Source organism: Tamandua tetradactyla, chromosome 25, assembly GCF_023851605.1.
Source record: "Tamandua tetradactyla isolate mTamTet1 chromosome 25, mTamTet1.pri, whole genome shotgun sequence".
NCBI classification, from domain to species: Eukaryota; Metazoa; Chordata; class Mammalia; order Pilosa; family Myrmecophagidae; genus Tamandua; species Tamandua tetradactyla.
In genome coordinates, this window is record NC_135351.1 from 29,678,142 (window position 1) to 29,701,069 (window position 22,928).

Consider the following 22,928-nt stretch of genomic DNA (forward strand, 5'->3'; position numbering starts at 1 on the left):
AAAGTTGTCAGTCGAAGATGAGAATACCCACTGGATTTGACAACATGACAACACTGAGAGATCTGAACAGTGTGGTGAAGAAGAGGGGAGAAAACACACACACAGGCATTTTGCCATTAGACTTGGTCCCATATGGAACACATCACATTTATCAAATGATTTCCATGTCTAAAAGGATCAAGTTTTAAAATCTATTCGATAACTACTTCTGACAATGTACTTGGAAATTTATTCAAGTTCATTCAGGATAAACCTGGCTCATTGTTCTGGAGAGTTGATTTCACTTGGAAGGAGCAAAGTTTATCTAGAGTCAGATTTTCCAGTGGGACTGGAAATAGCAGGAACTTCCTAATAGTAGTTCCATATCACAAAGACCCTATTCTTTGATTGAGTCTTGAAAAACTGACAGATCCTGCCTTTCATTGTCCAAGACCCTTGGATTTCTGTCAAATGACTGAGGTGTTATTCAGTCGTAATCATGGCTGCCATATAGTAGCTTGAGTTTTAAATACCATTCACTCTCTATTTCCCTGCGCCTTTCTTTTCAGTCTGGTTTCCTTGAGTACAAATAAAAATGCTGCCCCCCCATACACACACAAAAAGAAAATATCCTACTAGATTTTTTACAATGTGGAACAGTGGATAAAATTCTAGTTGGACTGAGCCAAAGAAAAAAAGAGGGAGATAAGGAAGGGGAAGTCAATTATAGGTTAACTTCAGAAAGTTAAGCATGAAGGGTAACTGAGAATGGAGCAGGGACATTTCAGATTAGTAGGGTCAAAGGGAGGCTAGTTTGATTTAAGCTGGAAACTCTATTTCTGTCTGTATATTCAAGAGAAGATAAGGAAGACAAATATGAGATGAAGACAGGCTTAGAAACAAAAGATGACAATAAACACATTTTCTTCTCAAACTAAGGTTCAGGTCAAGTGTATGCCAGGAGAGCTGGGCCAGGAGGTTGTCTATCTCATAGGATAAACCGACCCACCTTCCTGGAGAATTGATTTCACTTGGAAAGGGCAAGGACTAACCAGAGTCATATTTAAACCCCATATGTAGTTTGTTAAAATTCATTGTTTAACTAAAATGCTCTAATTTCCTTTAAATTTATAAATAAGCCCAAGACTTCACAGATTTTTCACACATGAGTTGGGCAGCACTGCAAGGCTGTGTCCTACAACCCCTGTGTTTAGGGTGCTTGGATGGGATCACACTGAAGTACGAGTGAAGGAAGAAAAAGCCCAATGAGAAATGGAACTGCATTTGCTTTCTTCGGAATAGGGTGCAGAAAGTGTGGCTTTTGAGAGAAGAATAGGAGCTTGTCACACAGATATAAGGGACAGTATGTTCTAAGAAGGGTGGATACAAATGCTACTATTTGGAAACCCAAAAGAGTATTGTAGGTTGAGATAACCATACCTCTTTCCAAATTTTGCAGTGGGTAGGTATAGGAGGGGAGGGAAAAGAGGCTGAAAAGAAGGCAGCATGGGCCTGCCAGATCTTACAGCATCCTGTTGACCAGAATATTGTGCCTGAACTTGGTGCTGGGGTCACTAGGGAGATATGGAGAAATTTTTTAAGCAGAAAGCAACATGATCAGATTTGCATTTGGGAAAAAAATCATTTTCCTGGCAGTCTAGTGGGTCAACTGGAGCAGTTGTCTTTCGTTTCTATTAATCAAAACCCAAATTAAAAGGCAAATAACAAACGGGCAGGGAAGGACATTTACCACAAATATAATCAAAGACTGAGACTTTTAATTTGTAAAAAGTTTGTTCAGATTGGTAAGAAACAGCACAGGACCAGTCTAAAGAAAAATGGACAATTGGCCTGAAAAATTCAATTCCAGAATATAGTAAAGGCTACCAAACCTGTGAAACACATTAAATGGCTAATAGACCCATGGAGAGTGTTCAACCCTCGCGGTCCTATAAATGTATAGTAAAATAATAATTTGATAAACTTCCATCCATCCCATTAGCGAAGATGAGAAATAATAACCCTCAGTGCTAGTAGGAATTAAGTGACAAGGTCACTTCCATTGATGGTGTGACAGGGTCAACATTTCAGGAAGGGACTTTGGTAATATGCTCATACTCTTTGACCTGATGATTATATTTCTGGGAATTTATGAGGAAGTTTATCAGGAAGTTATCAAAGATTTCAGTATGTATAAGGTACATTATTTATAACAGGAAAAAAAGCACCCCACAATCTTGAAATGGTCATATGAAGTACATGAATAAACAATGTGATATTATACAGCTATTAACAATGCTTTCACTAATGCAAAAAGCCTGATTGATTCTGTTTTTATGATATATATAAGCAAAGAACAAAAGCTAGAAGGAAGTATACCAAAATGTGAACAGAGGTGATCATTCATTTATGGTAGTTGGGGTGATTTTTACTTTCCTTTTAATATTTTTTTGTATTTTTCTAATTTTTTTTTATAACAAGAAGGTGTTTTGCCCCATAAGAAATCACAGGCCTCGTGAACTGCTTTGAAGAAGGTAACCTTGGCAGGGAAGCAACTTTGTGGCCTGGAAAATCAACTCCTGTCTGGTGGGCGGGCACACTCCAGGCGTTCTTTAAGGGTGGACTCCAATGGAGTTGTACTAACAGATGTAGCAGCAAGAGTGAGGACAGCGACAAAGAGGACTACCAGTGCTGAGATGGAGTCTACTGCTACCTTGGCCCCTACTCTTTCATTTTTCAACTCACAGAAATAATAATAGAATAGTTACCTACCTCTTCTGAGCCCCTATCAAGTGTTAAGCACTTGACATGTTTAAGCTCATTAAATCCAACCGACACTTCTGCAAGGAAGGTATTATTAACAATAGTTCCATTTTAGAGATGAAAGACGTGAAGCTTGGAGAGATGAATTAACTGGCCTAGAGCCCCATATCTCATTTTAGTGTTTCTTGGTCCTCTTCATTTTACACTCTCTTCTCTCTTTTTTTCAGTCCAGCTCATTGTTGGATATATATAGCCTAATCTCTGAGCTGAAGACCACAGATCCACAAATGCTTCAACTCTCTGGAAAACTTTTTTTTTTTCAAGAATGAACGCACCTGGCTATCAGGGGCAGGCTTTTCTGAGAGCACTTCCCCCTTCCTCCTCCTGTTGGCCTTTAATTTTTGCCCCTGGGGCCATAACCATCTTTCTCATTTGTTAGCAGAGGCTCAGTAGTGGCTTTTCTACTTCAAGGTCAGTATCTGCGATTACTCCAGCCCCTCTAAGAGTGAGGGATCAGGAAGGTATTCTTCTTTCCCTCCAACTCTACCCTCTTGAGTCCTAAGTCCTCTACTCTTCAAGACCTTTGGCTTCTTCAGTAACCCTTCCGTTTCCATCTTCCAACAGTATCTCTTTTCCCCTCCAATTCATTTCCTCGGTCTTCATCTCTGCCTCCAGACTTTGTCATCTTTGCTAAAAGCAAAAAACCAAATTATTATATTCGAAAGAAGGCTAATTTTAGTGCAGTGATTGCAAGATTTGTTCATTTATTTATATGAAACACACTAATCTAATGCATACTATGCCTACAACGTCCTTCGCCAACATCTCTTTTGGGGCTTTAGGGCCCATTTTGTGGTTTTATAGATGCTCAATTAATCTGATGGTGGTGGATGGGTGTGGGTGTGGGTGTGGCAGAGTAGAGGGAGAAGTTGCACTAGGAGGAGGGAGGAGAGGAGGCTCCAGATGCAATTGATGGGGACACTTCACATTGGGTAGGATCCTTAGGAGGAAAGTGCCAAATAGGTCTACACAGCCCGTGATGACCTCCTATCATCCATCTTTTAGGCTCAAGCTCCTGAAGGACTCACACCAATATTTGTGGCCCCAGAGAGGTCGGACATGGCAGTTTTGCCAAGCTTCTACCACCCCAGATGTCTTCTCACCATCATTCTCCTCCAGCTGCCGCAATTGCATTCAGGTACATCTCCCATCTCTCCTCTCCTCTCTTTCTCTGTGTCTCTCTCCAAACCGCAACCCCTACCCCCCAGGCTAGGTAGAAATGTCTTCATAAATGCTTAATAATCCCAAGTGGACCTGTCCAGCAACTGTCTCTGGGGTCCAGATGGAGGCCGCAAGACCCCTGGAGGAGTAAGAGACGTGTGAGGACGTTCGCTTTTCGGGAGCTTCTTCTGCCCCAGTACTCGCCCCCCATCTCCACATCCTGTGTGACCTTTCTGGGTTTTGCAGCTCACTTTGACGTGATCGGACCCCCAGAGCCCATCGTGGCCAGGGTGGGTGAAGATGCCGAGCTGCCCTGTCACCTGTCTCCAAACGTGAGCGCGGAGCACATGGAGCTGCGCTGGTTCCGGAACAAGGTCTCGCAGGCGGTGCTGGTGCACCGGGACGGGCGACAGCAGGAGGCAGAGCAGATGCTGGAATACCGGGGCAGAACGGCGCTGGTGGCGCGCGACCTGGCCGTTGGGCGCGTAGCTGTGCGGATCCGCGGCGTGCGCCCCTCGGATGACGGCGAGTACCGCTGTTTTTTCAAGGATGACCAAAGCTACGAAGAGTCCACCGTGCGGTTGAAGGTGGCCGGTGAGTGGACAGGTTTAGACTTCCCCCGGTGACGCCCATAACGCTATATTGTCCTGTACAGTTACTTTGGAAAATACCAGCTTCATTCTTTAAATCCCTTTGTAGATTGGAGGTGGTGAGCGCCTTAGAGTAGGAGGTGAGAGAGAAGAGGGTTTGAATTGAGCATGGGGGAGAAATTGAGAGCATGGGGAAGAGCTCTGCAAGCCCTTACAGAGCTTTATATCACGTATCCCCTGTGTTCCCCCCTCAGTTATAGGATAAGCATTTAATTAGATAAATGTAAGATGTAATGGCTGTCATACCTTCTTTTATAGGAGTTCACTACAATTCTCCTAGTCAAGTCCCAGGGTTAGACATTTAAGTTGTGTCTCTTTTTCATGATGGCAGAAAGGTTGGGAGGAGCACCCCAGGTGCATACTTTGAGGCTGCTCTAGAATTAGTCTCTAAGGACTTATTTCTTGAAGTCATAGCGCATGGCAGTCTTTTGTAATATTCTTGATTCACAGAGAAAAAGTTTTGCTTTTGTTTCGTTTTTTGCATCCAGTCAAAATTCAGGGTGAATAATAAGAATAGTGGTAGGCATTCAAGAGAAGGTGATGTATTGAGGTGTTACTAGCAAATGGCATCAACAAATCACCTTCTAAGCTGTTCTTCCTATTGTAAAGCTGGGAAGCACCTGTCTGGAAGGATTATGCAAGAATGAAATAAAATTGGACAGTACCCAAGAAACTGCCTTGTCAACTCTAAGAGCATTATATTCACTTTAAGATATTATTATTTTGCTTTAGACTGCTCTAAACTATACAATATAATAATACATGGCCATTTTATCATTCAAATAATGATAACATTTGGGTGAAATCTGCGTCCCTGTGAACATTGTTTATAAAGGTTTCTTATAAAAACCTAAAGATTTGACAATGTAAAACTGTGATTTTTACCCTTTATGAGTCACAGACACCTTTGAGAATCTGTTGCAAGTGACAACCTCTTTCAAGAAAAAAATATACACATTCTCACATATACACACAAACTTGGAATATGGATTTAAACCATGGATTGTGGACATGTGTTTAAGGAAGTTTCTCTGCAGCTTGGTATTTTTCCTGTACTCTGTGGAGTTGTAAGAAAATAATTAGGCAGAACAGGAAAAGAAGGCTTTATGACAATTTTTTAAATTTATTTATTAATTAAAAAAATAAGAAACAAAATAAAACATACATAATCAGTAATTCACAATATCATCACCTAGTTGCATATTCATCATTTCTTAGAACATTTGCATTAATTCAGAAAAAGAAACAAAAAGACAATAGAAAAAGAAATGAAACGAATTCAGGAAAGAAAAAAAAAATTATACCTATCATACCCCTTACCCCTTGCCTTCATTGATCACTAGCATTTCAAACTAAATTTATTTTAACATTTCTTCCCCCTATTATTTATTTTTATCCCATATGTTCTACTCGTCTGTTGACAAGGTAGATAAAAGGAGCATCAGACACAAGGTTTTCACAATCACACAAAATGACATAATTTTTTGAGGGAAGTTGAGGTTGAAACCATTTAAGAAAATTCCTTAACAGATAAAGGAAACAAATCTTCAACAGTGATCTCAGTGCAAAGAACCTCCAATTCCTCTTCTCAAGGGTACTCCTTCATTGTAAAACCTTAAGCATCTGTCCTAGTTCTCCTTCTCTCCAAAGCCTTCTCTTAGTATTTCAAACCAGAGATCATCATCCTGACTGCTGGCGCTCCCAACCTAGATCACTTACTCGGCTCTAAACCATTGTCTTGCATTCCTTCTGGCTGGACAAGCAGCCCTCGTGCCCGTCCATCAAATTGCTGTCAAAGGACTTCAAATGTCTGTCCTTTCCTAAGGTCTATGGCCAGTAACTACATTCCAACATGACATCCCTCTCTGCTAAGGTATATGAAATCCCCTTAACTGATACTTCAGGTTCCTTGTGTAATGAGTTATGGAGATGAGTCCTACCCATTCCCAGTTCCCTTTTGCCTCTAGCTAGCTATGTCTATATCTCTTTTCAAACTATGGAGCCTTGTGTTTTTAAGGTCTCCAGAAAAGTAGTCACTGAAGAACTAAAGCCAACTTCTCTCTCCATAGCTCTGGGCTCTGATCCTCACATCCATATGGAAGTTCAAGAGAATGGAGAAATCCGGCTGGAGTGCACCTCAGTTGGATGGTACCCAGAGCCCCAGGTGCTGTGGAGAACTCCTGAGGGAGAGAAATTTCCATCCACATCAGAGTCCAAGAATCCTAATGAAGAAGGCTTGTTCACTGTGGCAGCTTCAATGATCATCAGAGACATCTCCCTGGAGAATGTGTCCTGCTGCATTCAGAATCTCCTTCTTGGCCAGGAGAAAGAAGTAGGGATTTCCATACCAGGTCAGCAGAATCAATGCTTTGTTGTGTTGACACAACTTCACGACCAAACCACCTGAGATGCCTTCTTTGTGTGGAAAGAATAGTACACTTCCCCCACTTCACCTCCTGCCCACTGATTTTGAAGAAGCCCTGCCAAATTCACTAAAAGAATAAACATTCTGAAGTTACAAACTCTACCTAAATTTCATAGAAATTCCAGATTTTTCATCTAAAGAGATACATCTTAAGCAGAAAAGCCTTGTCCTTTGGGGCCTGCCTCATCCAGAGCCTTCCGTCCTTAAGTAGATTATTTTTCTTGTTTTACTATTTTCACCCATGTCCTTCCCCAGCCCGTGTTAGTTCTGTCCAGGTTTCTGAGGTCCTCAGGGAAGCAGAACCTCCCAGACATAACTTCTGGCTCAGGCAGGGACCACTCCTTATTCTTTGGACATTATTTTAGGTCCCTTCTGTTACACATAGAGGTGCCATTTCCTCTTCTTTATTCATCTCTCTCATTCCCTTGGCTTCCATTCTACAATGATACTTAAGGAGTAATTTTCATGAAGATGTGAATTCTATTCTTTATTTCACAGATCCTGTCCCATGATAACTCTTGTTTGTCTTTATTCCTCTATTTCTCTGCTCTCTCTTCCATGAATCAAAAATTTTCTGAAAAGCTTAGAGTGGCATTGGAGTGGCACTGAAGCCACTGTGCTTGCCATTCGAGGGTGGGACAGTGATGCAGGTCACTCCTTGGAATCTGGAAGCTGGACTTGCTTGGAGTTTTTCAACAAATGTCCTTTCTGGGGATTTTGTTTTAGCTCCCTTCTTTCCAAACCTGACTCCCTGGATGGTGGCTGTGGCTGTCATTTTGATGTTCCTAGGACTCCTCAGTATTGGGTCCATATTTTTCACCTGGAGACTATACAAGGAAAGATCCAGAGAGAGGAAGGATGAATTCAGCTCTAAAGGTAAATCATAGAATCCTAGGCTCCTTATCAGAGTGCTTCAGATGGGGGTTGCATTCAAGTTCTTTAAGATTACTTCCAAATGGAAGGTGTTTTATTTTAGAATTCTCAAATTTGGAAGGTATCATAGATTCTAATGTCACAAATACCCAAAATAAAGAATAAGAATGGGGGGTTGTGGCACAGGAAGATTCAGAATCAATTCTAATTGACATCTTAGCCCTGATATTTACTCACTACTCACCCTCAGACCCTGTTTCCCAGTAAGAATCTCTTATAATGGATCTGATCCCATTGTAATAGGAACTTCCTGCATATTTCTTAGAAAACAAAACAAAGCAAAATCCTTGTTCTTGATTTACCGATCATGTTTCAGTAATCAGGTATTCATTAATAAGACAGTTCATCCTTTGTGTATTTCCCACACCAGTTTTGTCCCTTTCCTCATGTCTACTATAGAAGGCCATTTAGGTATTTATATTTGTTTTCCAGAGAGACTCCTGGAAGAGCTCGGTAAGTTCTGTCTTCTTACTGTTTCGTCCACAAGGTTTTTCCTCTTGTGTTATGTAAACTGTCAATGATTACCTCTCTCTTTCATTGCAGAATGGAAAAAGGCTACATTGCATGCAGGTCAGTGGCTTTGAGCTTCTCAGGGGCTTATGATACTTGCAGATGAAAATATTAATACCATTTCAGTGATGGTGACAGAGAGGTCAGAAGTGATAACAAATGGCCCTCAAGGGGCATAAAGTGCCCTTAAAGGAGACTGTCCCCATAATGAGTTTCTATTAGGCATTGCAGTCAACTCTTACCACACCCTGTGGCTGCTGATGAGGGCAGGACTCTGGGGACAATGGAGACACTGAGCAGGCCAAACAGCTATACTCCAGAGGATTCTGTCAACTCCAAGAACTGTAGCTATTTCTTTGAAGATAAAAGGTAGGTCCTGTACCTCTAGCATTCACTGACGCTCAGTCCCTCTCCCTCTCCCCTCCTTTCTCCAGCTGATGTGACTCTGGATCCAGACACCGCCCACCCCCACCTTTTTCTGTACGAGGACTCAAAATCGGTCCGCCTGGAGGATTCACGGCAGAAACTTCCTGAAAATCCAGAGAGATTTGACTCTTGGCCCTGTGTTTTGGGTCGTGAGGCCTTCACCTCAGGGAAACATTACTGGGAGGTGGAGGTGGGAGACAGGACTGACTGGGCGATCGGGGTGTGTAGGGAGAATGTGATGAAGAAAGGATTTGACCCCATGACTCCTGAGAATGGGTTCTGGGCCGTGGAGCTGTATGGAAATGGGTACTGGGCACTCACCCCACTCCGGACCCCTCTCCCATTGGAAGGAGCCCCCCGCCGAGTTGGGATTTTCCTGGACTGTGAATCGGGAGACATTTCCTTCTATAACATGACTGTTGGATCTCATATCTACACTTTCCCCAAGATCTCTTTCTCCGGCCCCCTCCGGCCTTTCTTCTGTCTATGGTCCTCTGGTAAAAAGCCCCTGACCATCTGCCCAATTGCTGGTGGGCCTGAGGGGGTGACTGTAGTTGTTGATGCCCAGGACCTTTCTAAGGACATCCCACTGTCCCCCATGAGGGAGGATTCTGCTTCTGCGGATTCAGATACCGCCCATTCTAAACTAATCCCTACTCAACCAAGCCAAGGGGCATCTTAAGGAATATCCCAGCTCAGCTGCTTTCCTTTGCTCTAAGCTCTCTCCTACATCATCCTTGAAGCTTTAGCTAACCCTTTTACCCAGCTATTTTTTCCTGTTGGGATGTATGAATTAGATTTGGGAAGGTTGTGCTGCTGCTAGAGAGAGTGGGGTGTAGGAACTTCCTAATCTATTTCTGTATCAATATTTGAGGGGTGGTGAGATGACTGGTTTTTTTAAATTAATTTTTAAAATACCAAAAAACACCAAACAAACGCAAACATTTGTAATTTTTGATTATTCCATTCTACATGTATAGTCAGTAATTCACAATATCATCATATAGTTGCATATACATCATCATGATCATTTCTTGGAACATTTGCATCTATTCAGAAAAAGAAATAAAAAGAAAACAGAAAAAAATTCATACATACCATACCCCCACCCCTCCCCCTCACTGATTACCAGCATTTCACTCTAAATTTATTTTAACATTTGTTCCCCCTATTATTCATCTTTATTCCATATGTTTTACTCGTCTGTTGATGAGGTAGATAAAAGAAGCATCAGACACAAGGTTTTCACAATCACACAGTCACATTGTGAAAGCTATATCATTATACAATCATCTTCAAGAAACATGGCTACTGGAATACAGCTCCACATTTTCAGGCAGTTCCTTCCAGCCTCTCCACTACATCTTGACTAATAAGGTGATATCTATTTAATGCATAAGAATAACCTCAGGATAACCTCTCGACTCTGTTTGGAATCTCTCCACCATTGACACTTATTTTGTCTCATTTCACTCTTCCCCCTTTTGGTCAAGAAGGTTTTCTCAATCCCCTGATGCTGAATCTCAGCTCATTCTAAGGGTTTTCTCAATCCCTTGATGCTGAGTCTCAGCTCATTCCAGGATTTCTGTCCCGTGTTGCCAGGAAGGTCCACACCCCTGGGAGTCATATCCCACATAGACAGGGGGAGGGTGGTGAGTTTGCTTGTTGTGTTGGCTGGAGAGAGAGGCCACATCTGAGCAACAAAAGAGGTTCTCTTGGGGGTGACTCTTAGGCTTAATTTGTAAGTTTGACCTATCCTTTGTGGGGTTAAGTTTCATATGAACAAACCCCAAGATTGGGGGCTCAGCCTATAGCTTTGATTGTCCACACTGCTTGTGAGAATATCAAGAATTCAACTTGGGGAAGTTGAATTTTCCTCCTTTTGGTGAGATGACTTTTAAGTGGCTTCTAGTGTTCTCTTATATTTTGAGGCCTGATCCTATAGAGAAGGATATGGGGAAAATTCAAAGGACAGTTCAGAAATTGAGATGGTTTAGGTTGGCATGGCATTATGGCAGAAATGTTTTGATGCCCAGAATAGGGACAGGCAGAGGAACAAGCTTTAGCAAGAAGAAAAGTTAAAGGGTGCTGGGAAGGGAGATCCCAGCTGAAATTCCATAAAAGAACTTGGAGAGGACTATGATGGAGATGAACCGAGGCCAATGATGAATCCTGGCCTGCCCCTTGAGTTTCTAGTGTCTACATCTCAAATTTTCCATACCACATCCTACAGAGACTGACTCTACTTCTGTGAGATCTGAGCTGTTGGCAAGAGGGAGTGAAAAGGAGTTGGGATGGACAGGTCTGTAGGAGTGGAGAGGAGATATGATGGAATCTTGAACAACTATAGCCATGCCTTTGGCCCTGTTCCCCTCTCTGCATCCTCCTGTTTCTTTCTTGCCTGGGGATCCATCCAACCTCGCTTCATTGTCTCCACAAGTTCCTAGTTCCTTTTGATCTAGCACTGTTCCATAATGAAGGTTATTTCCAGGGATCGTTCTTCAGTGACACCACGATTTTATCAGCCACTGTCTCAGCCTCCACCCCTTAGTCCTTATCCCAACATCTGAACTCCTCCAAACACCTCCAGTTAGTTTCAACTGCCATCCATTGCCATACCACCACATCACCATTCATCTTTCTGCACCCAGACTTTCTACATTGGCTCCCCTCAGAGTCCCCAAATGCTGTATAACTGTGGTCAGAATAGTTGGATTGATTGCACATGCTTCTGTTATCCCCTGGACATTTTCCTACATACATATGGCCTGTCTTGCCAATGAACTGCAATTTTATCCAGGCTCATACCTTCCATTTCCATTGTATTCTTCCATTTTCCAGGATAGATATTGCCCTGGTCTTTGTCTAATAAATAAGTCTACCTGATTGCTGAAAGCAGCCTCTGTACCTTCCTTTCCTCATCCCAACAAGTGGAACTGAAACAAAAACAGGAAAGAAACCTGTGTGCAGAGTAATGCAAAAGCAGTGCCATTCTATCTGGTCCAAGATGCAGACCCAAGTCTGATGTAATGGGCTCACTAGGGCAGCAAGCATAGGAAACAGTTGCACCAAGAGCCCAGCTACTTGCAAAAAGGCCTCAAGTGCCAATGGTGACCCTCAGCCTCTGTTTGGATGTGACTCCATTTCTACTACTAGGAAGGGAAATGACCATGGTATTGGTGAGTGAAGCCACCCCTTCCAATTAACAGTACTTTTCCTGGTAGGAGGATATGTTTGGAGTAAAGAAGAAAGCTTTAATGGTAGTATGCTTATAATTAAAAAAAAAAAAAAAAAAAAAAAAACTTGGATATTCTTAAGAAAACACTGTTCCAGAGGAGAGGCACTTTGTATTCCTGCTTGAAGGTGTAAGGCTTCCACTGAGAAATCATCAAAATCAGATCTGTTTCTTATCAAACCACAAGATCTCCAAATTCCAAATTATGCTCAAACTAAAATATTATATCCATTGCTGCCCCATATTCTCATAATTAAACTAAAAAGCAACTTTTCTAATTTTAAGTCTCCCTGCTACCTTCATAAAGGATCATAAAAAAAATTGAAACCAAACATTGGCTCTTAGGTGGAAATTCTGAATAGCAGACAGGCCTATTTTTATTGCTCTCACTATAGTTGAAGCTAAACAGGATACAGTAATCTATTTCCCATCTTCTGTCATTGCCAGCCCCCTGGCCCCACCTCCATTTATGTTTTAATTCTGGTTCTGGTGTCTTCCTACTAGTTTGGGATCTAAGCTACATAATATTTTTATAGAAATTATATTTCCATGAATGTATGACTAGATTGTTTAAAAATGCAGATGATACAGGCTTATAAGTCAAGAGACAGCAGAGGTTTTATTCTGGGAAAGGATCAGGAGGAAAATGTAATCAAACTTGAAGATAAGAAGTGACTGCCAACCTTCACTCCAACTGTCTCCTTTCAGAGATGAGGAAACTGAAAAGAAATGACATGATTTGGTTAAAGGCCCTGGTGTGTGGCCAAACCAGGACAGTGAAGCACACATCTTTGCCACCTGTCCAAAACATCTTCCACTGAGCAGGCCACAGTTGAGTAGGAGGACAAATTAAGTTAGTCCAGGGACTGGAGCTTCAGAAAACTATTTAGAGAAATTACCAAGGTGGGACTCCTTGGTTCAGAGAGATTCTAAGTCTTAGGGAGGGAAAGGAGAAGAAAAAAGCAACACAGCATCCCACCTTCTACCTGTATCTAGAGAAACAGACAGAAAAGGCTCTTTCTTCCATCGTTTCTCATATTCTCAGTACCCAATATCCTCCTTTCATTGCCCCTTCTTCACACATTGTTCAACCCACATTTCCCATACCACGTTGTATCCCTAGGAAGAGAATACCAATCATCCATGCTTTAAAGTTTTGTGCTTAAAATGTATTTTCAGAAATTCAAAGAAAACAAATTCCAAAGTTCTTTTAAAATACTTGGTACACCAATGTTCATAGCAGCCTTATTCACCATAGCCGAAAGATAGAAACAACCCAAATGCCCATCAACTGATGAATGAATAAATAAAATATATCTATATGTATGTCTATATCCGTATCTATATCTATATATATACCATGAATTTTTATTCTTCCATAAAAAGGAATGAAAGTTCTGATTCATGCCACATACAATATGTGTAAACCTTGAAAACCATGAAAAATGGAAAGATTAATACCTTACCTCATAGGGATGTTATGAGGATTGTATGACCTACTCTACATAAAGTGCTTAGAAGAATACCTTGCAAGTAATAAACACCCAATAAATGGCATTGTTTATCATAATTGAGCATTTTCTCTTTGCCATGCCCTATGCTGGACACACCAGTGAGCAGATCTGGTACAACCTCTGCCCCTTAGGAGGACAAAGACTGGCAGCAAAAATTGATATGAAGCCAGTAAATGATGGGGTGGAAACACAGTTCCTTCCTGCTCCACTTCCTCATAGGAAAATCTTAGCAACCCATTTTCTTTTTTTTTTGCATGGGCAGGCACTGGGAATCGAACCCGGGTCTCCAGCATCAGGGAAGAACTCTGCCTGCTGAGCCACCGTGGCCTGCCCCCACTTTTTTTAATGCAATTTTATTGAGATATATTATATATTCACATACCATGTATCATCCAAATTTTACAATCAGTTGTTCACAGTATCATCATATACCTGTGCCCTCATCATCACAATCGATTTTTTAACATTTTCATTACTCCAAAAAAAATGAATAAAAATTAAAAAAGGACACTCAAAAGATTTCAAGCCCCCCTCGCCCCCCCATTAATTTAATTTTTTGTCTTTTTTTTCTTTAATCCTCTGTCCATACACTGGACAAGGCGAATGTCAGTTACAAGATTTTCACAATCACACAGTCACACCTTAAAAGCTCTCTAGTTTAATCCTCTTCAAGAATCAAGGCTATTGGATTACAGTTCAACAGTTGCAGCTGTTTGCCTCTAGCTATTCCAAAAACTGAAAAGGAATGCCTATATACTGCAGAAGAATAACCCGCAGAATGACCTCTTGACTCTATTTGAAATCTTTCAGCCACAGACACTTTATTTTGTTTCATTTCTGTTCTTCCTTTTAGTCAAGAAAGCTTTCTCAATCCCTCGACGACAGGGCCAGGCTCAGGCCTAGAGTCCTGCCCCATGTTGTCAGGGAGATTTATACCCCTGGGAGTCATGTCCCATGTGGGAGGGCATTGGGGAGGGCAGTGAGTTCACCTGCTGATTTGACCTAGAGAGAGAGGCCACATCTGAGCAACAAAAGAGGTTCTCTGGGGGTGACTCTTAAGCATAATTATAAGTAGGCCTAGCTTCTCCTTTGCAGGAATGAGTTTCCTAAGGGCAAGCCCCAAGATTGAGGGCCTGGTCCCTCAACTTGGCAGCCCCCAACGCATGGCAGAATAACAGGTCTTCCCCAGGTGGGGAAGTTTAATATTTCCACCTTTTCCCCCACTCCCTCAAGGGGACTTTGCAAATACTTTTTAATTGTTAAGTTAAAAACTAACTCTGAAAAACAAGGTGCAGAATACGGTTATTGAGCTGAGTGATATGTGGGAGCAGAACTAAAAGAAAAGTGCTCAAAGGAAAGTGGCGGGGAGACAGTTTTTATTCCAGCTTAGGAAAAAGATTGGGTATGATGGACCAGGGAGGAGGAGGCAAGGAGGATGTGAGCTACGTGAGTTGCCTGGGGTAGGGGGTCTTTTAGGTGCCATAAATCTGCAAAAGCTGCCCAGGCAGGATGTTTGTGTAGGAATGGGCTCATCTGGTAAGCAGACTTGCTGGGCATTGTTTATGACAGTTCCTCTTTTTTCCCATGGAGATAGAGGTTTTAATTAGTACTGCAAAGGACTGTTGATATATCAGCCTGCCTCAGTTATTTTTCTGCCTCCTCTCTGTAGCTTCCTGGGCAAAGGGGGAGTTCAAGCATAACTACTTACCATTCCATTTTCACATAATCTTCTGCCCACATTACTCTGGGATGTACTGGGGCATCACACCAATCTGTACAAACCAACGGAATTTCAATCCCTGTTCAAGGTTCAGTACAATTATGGTGTTTGAATAATGTGACCATACAAGTTAAATTAGACAGTGTGCTACAGAAAATATAAATTTTGCACCACATGAATATCTCTTCCTTTGGTCTCACACAGAAGTTGAAGTTTAAAATACAGTTAATATCATCTTTACCCTTTAGTCTGATTTACCTTAGTCCTGCCCTGATCAGCTTCATTCATATTTCTAATCAGAGTCTAATCACTTCTTCAGTGTTTTCCACAGTTGCTATATGGGGTAATGCTGACTTTCATAGTTGCAGAACTCTAGCTCTTAATCTCAGGTGTTACCCAAAGTTCCAGGTAACAGCCAGGTTACACACAAAGAGCTCAGCATCTCAGAATTTAGAAATAGCAGTTACAACACCAGAATAGATGTGACTGCTATAAGAGCTTTCAATCTAGGAACCTTTACAATAAGACTTAACCTATGCTCTCGACTTCAATTCTCAGAGTTTGCCCATTATAATTAGTCCATATTAGTGAGGCATCATACAATTTGTCTTTTGGTTTCTTGATTATTTCATTCAACATACTGTCTTCAAGTTTCGTTTGCCAAATTGCATGCCTCCCAGCTTCATTCCTTCTTGCGGCCACTCAGAAGTCCCTTCCATTCCTCAGTCACTATACCCTTAAGCTACCCCCATCCATTGCAAAACTTGAACACTGCTGCCATAAATACAGGTGTTAGCAACCCATCTTGATGTCGTATTTAATCCACCATTTGTAAATTTAAATGCCATCTGCCCTGCCTTGGTAACACATGGACTTTTTAAAAGAGAGCATGAAACTTTCAGCATTTATCAACTATGGAAATCAAGTCCATCTGTTGTCTTCATGTGGTCTTCATCACAAATGATGAGGATGCCTAAGGGCCTCTGGGCAAAGAGAACTTTCACAATCTGCACACTCCCCTCACCTAAGTGTTTCTATTTATCTGAACCAAGCATCCCCATTTCTCATCTCTAGAACTTTACACACACTGTTCCCTTGGCCTGGAGCATCTCTTCTACTCTATCTCCCTAGCTAATTCTCTCTTGCCTGGATAAGTTCTACATCTCCTTCCTGGCACAGCTTAGATGTCAATTCTTCCATGAAGTCTTGTCCCACTTCCCTCCATCTCTACTCAGTCTGGATTAAGTGCTCAAATGTGGCCCATAGCACCCTGTACTCTCAGTGGTATTACATACCACTCTACTGTAATTGGCATTGAACTGTTTGCCTGTTCCTTCCCACCATCCTCTTTAGGGCAGAGCTCATGACTCATCCATGTGTGGTTAGCATGGTGCCTGCCTCAACCAATAGCCACTGAAAAGACAAATAGGCATTTGATTGCAAACCACTTTTTCACATAAATCCTTTCCATGAATGATAAAAGGCATATAAGGAATGAAAGAAGGCTTTTAAGTTTTTGGGAAAGATGGTGAGACTGCCCACCTAGAATGACGCTCAGTTTCAGTAGCCAGTCCCAATATGTGAGAGGTACAGACCATGCAATCTGATGAGGGCCACTTGGCTGAAAACAGCCTTGTGGAAATGTTCCTGGAGTCTGATAGAGCACGAGGGTGAAGGTTAAGGCAAGTTTGGTCACATGATGAAGTAGAGCTATAGCGTTGACCTCTGCACCAGTGACTCAGTCTGAGGGAGGTCAGCACTCTGAGCCTAGAAAAAAGGCTTGTATGAGTTGAAGATAGAAGTTCTAATCAGAAAAGAGGATCTGCCTTTCCACTGCTGCCTGATGCTTATAAAGACAAGCAGGAAATTGAGCTGCCAAGCCAGAGAAGAAAATCTCTGTAAAAGGAGAATTCTTTCCTAAGCTACTCATCAACCCATTAGGACATTTTGCACCCTGCAGATAAGACAGGAGATCATATTTCAACCCTTGACCATTTACATAAAATAATGTGTACTGAGGACAATATCCAGGATGGTGGAACTTCCTGCACCAGTCAGATGGAGCTGGGTCTTGGGACATGGGTGAAAGGGTGGTAACAGTTACAGCAAACTTCCATTTCCCTGTCCTTGTGTTTTGATACAAAGGGTTTCAGCTGATAGTAAAACCCCAGACTTCTTTCCCACTTCTGACTTTCTTGTCCTCACTCTTGGAGAGTCTGGGGGAGGGAAGCTTGGGCCCTTCCTGGACATCCTCCTCAAGTCTGTCTCAGCCTTTCAGTGACTAACAATCAAATCGCTGCTTCTCTCTGACGGTTATTCCTAAAGTCACAATGACTTGTTTTCTCTTTGATTTTCCTTTCTGAAACTTCTCAGCACAATTTTTTCTTTTTAAGAAAACAGTGAGATCACAGCTTGCTGTACATGGTTTGATTTCAGTCGCTGCTGTGAATTGTCAGAGATGCGGCAGCCTTCTGAACAACATATTTAGCTATCATCCCAGACACTGACCTTTCTAAAAATATTGCCTGACAAATATCATTGTCAGAGTGCATATGTGCTGGTTTGAAACTGTTAAGTACCCCAGAAAAGCCATGTTTTTAACCCTGATTTGATATTACTGGATAGGAGCTTTTTTATTGTTTTCATGGAGATGTGACCCATCCAATAGTGGATGTCACCTTTTGATTAGGTGGTTTCCATGGAGATGGGTCTCCGCCCATTCAAGGTGGAGTCCTTTATTAGAGCCCTTTGAGAGGGAATCATTTTGGAAAAAGCTTCATAGCAGACACAAACAGAAACCTTTGGAAATGTGAAGGAAAACACCCCCCACCCCAGAAGCCTTATAAAATAAGGAGAGAAAGCTAACAGACATCGCCATGTGCCTTCCCAGCTGACAGAGGTGTTCTGGACAGCAACAGCCTTTCTTGAGTGAAGGTAACCTCTTATTGGTGCCTTAATTTGGACATTTTCATGGCCTCAGAAATGTAAACTTGCAACTTCTAAAAAATCACTTTTCCTGTTTCTGGTATATTGCATTCCAGCAGTTTTAACAAACTAAAACAACATCAATTTCGGATTTCCTCAGGAAAGAGAATAGAGATTCTGTTCTTACTTGTAATTTAACTTGGATGCTTTGTCATCTTTTCCTGGTTCTTCCTTTAGACTTTGAAAAGATATTTAATGTGGAATAAAAATATAAGGAAACCAAGAAATACAAAAAAGGGAAAGAAAACCAAACTACTCTTTGTCTCTTTTATGTAAACGATAGTCACTGTTTCATTGTCAGATCAGTATAAAACTTAATCAGGCCTCACCGGAGAGACTGATCCCTTTAATTAGTGATTAAATAGTGAAGAGACCATCCCTTTAATTGGAGGCAGGGCAAAAAAAATAATAATAATAATACCACCACAAAAGGCCCCGCTGGGATTCGAACCCAGGATCTCCTGTTTACTAGACAGGCGCTTTAACCAGCTAAGCCACGGAGCCCGCATACCAGTCCGTTCCCAAAACCATGAGGAAAAGAAATTCTTTGTTTCTGTACTGAGCTTTATTTTCTCTTTGTCGAAGCCCAAACTGCTCCACACCCTCAAGATGAATCCCCACTTCGACCTAAAAGACCTGAGAACGGCACAGCTGAAGAAAAACCGGGAGCTCTTCGCGCGAGACAAGGGGGAGCCGCGACCGTAAGCCTGAACCCCTCGGGGCGTGCAAGAGAAATCCGATAGGGCAAGAAGCAGGATGAATGTCATCCTTACTTTGGGGAAGTATGACCTGGGGCCCCGAGGGCCAGGGAAGATGGGAAAAGAGGCCACATTTACCCCGAACACTCCCCCGGGTGATACCCCCCACAACAACTGGTCTCTGCAGGAGGCAAGCTGTATGTTCTTTATTTCACTGTTTTAAATTAAAATTCTAGTCATTCCTTATCCCACTACTCTCAGAAAAATTTGCTCCAAAGGTCTACTTCTTGATTATAATACTAGCAAAACAGAATTCTGGAGTCGGTCTTTTAAAATGCAATACTTCATAATTAGTAACCTAGTCTTGGAAAGAGATAAAGAAGTCCTTTCTCCACTGCAGCTAAGAGGGAGAGAAGCTTTCTTTTCATAAAACTTGTCCAAAGGATCTGAGTTGATTAGGTGTCAAATTGAGAGCAGTCACAAGAATTTCTGTCTTTTCATCAGGGCTTGTGTATTTACAACTGTCCCCAACTTATTCTGTTCTTTGTTAAAATAAATCTGTCCTTGGAAATATATTTTGAACAAAGGGTTTAGTGAAATTCCTAAGAGTTTACAAATTGTGGTGAGGCTGCCAAAGAAATTTCCTAGGAGAAACCTGTAATTATGATTGGCTGTCTTCAGATCTATTGTCCTGGTGATAATGTTGAAATCACCATTTCAATATTTCTAAACTGTATCAATATTTGAAAGATTTATTTGTCACACTATAAGGTAGCCATTGGGACTGACCTGTGTCTACATACCTGATAGGGGGAAAAGTAAAAGCCCCTAACTCTGCTAGATTTCTTATTTTCATAAAAAGATTGAATCTCTGAACTAAACACTCAGTTTGAGACTGAATGAAACAAACACCTATTTCTCCAAATTATAAACTAGGCATCACATTATTAGTGCCCTTGAAGCCAATATAATCACAAACAGCACAGCCACAACCAATATGGTGTTGACCAAATAGTGGCAAACATTCAGCCAGACAGCAGCCCCAGTAGTATTTGGTTTGAATTTTCCTCTTATCAGCAACTGACAAAGTTCACACAGAAATTCTAGGAAGTCAAAGAAGTTGTCTAAATAGCTAGAGACAAGTCCTGGGAGAAAATAAAGACTTTCCATTTGTACCATTCCTTTGGTAACTATTTCCAGAAATCTAGGCGTAAACCCTATCTTCTACTTAGCTTCCAGTGTGACCAGGAAGGATCACTCAGATTGGTTCTGCTCCTCAATCTTAAATTAGAGAAGTTGAAGAAAGCTGTATCACGAATGCTGACAATAATATAAAGAAGTGTCGGAGTGGCAGGCAGTGCAGATTTCCATGTACCTGGAAGAACAGAAGACTGAGACAGACACAGAGGAGACTTCAATAATGAAGGAAAGTCTAGAAGGTGGGACTGGAAAAACAGGATGCCAAAAACAACAAAAAGACCCAGTCGAAATTTCTCCAATTACAAAGTGAAAGCATGCTCCTGTCACGTGATGACCATGATTGGGAAATCTGAAGCAGCAAAGAGAGGCCTTCAAAACCTGCAAGACAAAAGGACATCTTATTGCCTTGCATTGAGAAGAGCAGATGTGGAAATGTGGACAAAGTCTCTGGCCAGCTGAGTTGATGCTGGATTTGGGGGTGCTGATTGATACCTGAGACTTCCATGGAGGCCCAAGGATCTGGCCTCCCTGCCTGTGCGTGGGATAGGGATAAAACCCAGCCCAGAGGTACCCCTGTTTGCTTTGTTTCTGAACATTCAGGCACAGTCATTTATGCTTCCAAACTTCTCTTTGGAACATAAATCTCTTGCTTCTATGGGGAAGGGGATAGTCCATGAACTTGGATGGAAAGTAAATTTTTATTTTGACTAACCTGTTACCGAAAACTTGCATTTCTTTCTGTTATGACTATAGGCAAAAAACCATAGTGCTTTTTCAGACTTTGACTCTATTACTATTGGAAATCACATCAAATTACAGTTGTTGCAGATTTCTTTAAGTATCATTTATGCTCATTATTGTTTTGAAGGTATTTATTAGACCCTATATTGGTTTGTTAATACTGCCGGAATGCAATATACCAGAAATGGAATGATTTTTAAGAAGGGAATGTATTAAGTTCCAAGTTTACAGTTTTAAGGCTATAAAAATGTCAAACTAAGGCATCTATAAAAAGACACCTTGACTCTAGAAAGGTGGATAGGTCCAGACTCTGTCAGGTAGGAAGGCAAGTGGCTGCCATCTGCTGGGGTTTTTGGATTCTGTTTTCAAACAGCTTCCCTGGGGGGCATTTTCTATCTGCATCTCCAAACATCTGGGTCGCCTGTTGGCTCTGTCAGCTCTGTCACTTCTGAGGTTTCTCTGAAATGTTTCCCCTTTTAGTCAACTCAAGTAAGCAATCCCATCCTGAGTGGATGGAGAAAGGAAACCACCTAATCAAAAGTTCCCACCCACTATTCGGTGGGTCACATCTCCATGGAAATAACAATTAAAAAGATGCCACCCAACAATATTGAATCAGAAGTAAAGAACCTGCTTTTCCTGGATACACAACAGCTTCAAAATGGCACAGATCCCCTCCTGGATCTTGTTATTCAATGCATTACTAAAGAAGCACAGATCTTACTATATTACAATGTTTCAATATTTTGATAACATATTTTAATATAATTGGTTTCTTTTTCAAATCTTATGCATTTATCTTTTTTTCTTTACATGGCGTCCACATTTACCAAACTGCCCTAGATGATCAATATGCAGGAGTCCACGGCTGGGTCTACCTTGACGTTTATAGAGAAAGAGCAAGAACGTGCATGTTTTCCTTAAGGGCTGTTGCAACCTTATGAATTTACAACTAATATTTCTAATCTGAATATGAACTGATATCCTCTATATCAGGCATTTTCACTCTTGTTTAGTAGCCTATTTATAGGCATGAGGATAATTAGTCCTTCTCAGAAATATAGGAACTTAAACGAACAGAGGCACACAAGACATGTTATGAGAAAGTGAATGAGTACTCCCCTATGCGAATTGAGGATGCTCCTTTTAAGGGTGTCAAGTTCTGAGATGTAGGCCCCGCAGTAGTAGGAACGGTCGGTGAGGGTGCTTAGCAAATGTTTCCTTTTTTGTTTGTAACAACACAGGAAAAGACTAGACAGTCAGAATCCTGTCACCCTCCAGCAGCTTCTACTACATTTCTCCCTCGTTCATCGCCTTCCTTCACTGCTGGACTGTCCTATTCCCTTTCCCTATTTTATTTTTTGTCTCCAACGGCTTATTGCCGTTGTTTTACTTATTTAATGTTTTTTAAACTGTCTCCGTCAACGCTAATTGTCAGCGTCCAGGCCGGCGGGGAAAAAATGCAGCTTCCAGCTGCAAGATAAGTCCTGCGGGGCCAAAGTCTCCAGCTACCCCTCCCCCGACTCTTGGGTAATGAAGACACCTCTGCGGCCACGAAGCCGATCCGTGGGGCCAGTGGCGCAATGGATAACGCGTCTGACTACGGATCAGAAGATTCCAGGTTCGACTCCTGGCTGGCTCGACCTGTGCAGCTGCACTTTAGTTTTCCCTCAGGTCAAAAACGCAAGAAATTCCGTCCGAGGGTAATAAGTAACCTTTTCCTGGAAGTCTTCCGAGCTGAGGAGCAGCCTCTTGACCTGGGGTCATTGCCACATTGCAGGGCAGAAGTCCTGCGACGACCCTACCATGGCGCCTACCAAAGTGCAGCCAGAAAAACTCTGCCCCTGCCGCGTCCGTCCGTTTTACCTCAACGATCACACTTAAGTCAATCGTTGAGCAAAATGCAAACTATTTAGGCCTGAAATTCA

General features: G+C 41.8%; 1 protein-coding gene, 1 long non-coding RNA gene and 2 other non-coding genes across 4 annotated transcripts in view; 2 read left to right on the top strand and 2 right to left on the bottom strand.

The window, feature by feature from the left end:
* Positions 1 to 4,434, bottom strand: part of LOC143669236 (uncharacterized) — an 11,489-nt gene extending 7,055 nt beyond the window's left edge. The window contains exons 1-2 of the long non-coding RNA XR_013168791.1: positions 4,284 to 4,434; positions 2,752 to 3,432 (exon numbers count right to left, since the gene is read on the bottom strand). This is a non-coding gene — a long non-coding RNA (uncharacterized LOC143669236). The remainder of the gene's footprint in view (positions 1 to 2,751; positions 3,433 to 4,283) is intronic.
* Positions 3,847 to 12,058, top strand: BTN1A1 (butyrophilin subfamily 1 member A1). Its single transcript, XM_077143866.1, has 7 exons — positions 3,847 to 3,940; positions 4,210 to 4,557; positions 6,683 to 6,964; positions 7,765 to 7,914; positions 8,404 to 8,424; positions 8,515 to 8,541; positions 8,916 to 12,058. Exons 1-7 carry the CDS (start codon positions 3,862 to 3,864, stop codon positions 9,587 to 9,589), a joined length of 1,581 nt encoding a protein of 526 aa, XP_076999981.1. The 5' UTR covers positions 3,847 to 3,861; the 3' UTR covers positions 9,590 to 12,058.
* Positions 12,059 to 18,791: 6,733 nt separating this feature from the next.
* Positions 18,792 to 18,865, bottom strand: TRNAT-AGU (transfer RNA threonine (anticodon AGU)). Its single transcript has one exon. It is a non-coding gene; the product is annotated as a tRNA-Thr (tRNA).
* Positions 18,866 to 22,569: 3,704 nt separating this feature from the next.
* On the top strand, positions 22,570 to 22,642 carry TRNAR-ACG (transfer RNA arginine (anticodon ACG)). The gene has a single exon. It is a non-coding gene; the product is annotated as a tRNA-Arg (tRNA).
* Positions 22,643 to 22,928: the final 286 nt, after the last annotated feature.

What these genes read in the sequence shown, in the direction of transcription:
- BTN1A1 (XM_077143866.1), top strand. Translation starts at nt 3,862, where the DNA reads ATGGCAGTTTTGCCAAGCTTCTACCACCCCAGATGTCTTCTCACCATC. An exon ending in GGATGAATTCAGCTCTAAAG is followed by an intron (nt 7,915 to 8,403) that starts GTAAATCATAGA and finishes TTTGTTTTCCAG; the next exon opens with AGAGACTCCTGGAAGAGCTC. An exon ending in GAGACTCCTGGAAGAGCTCG is followed by an intron (nt 8,425 to 8,514) that starts GTAAGTTCTGTC and finishes CTTTCATTGCAG; the next exon opens with AATGGAAAAAGGCTACATTG.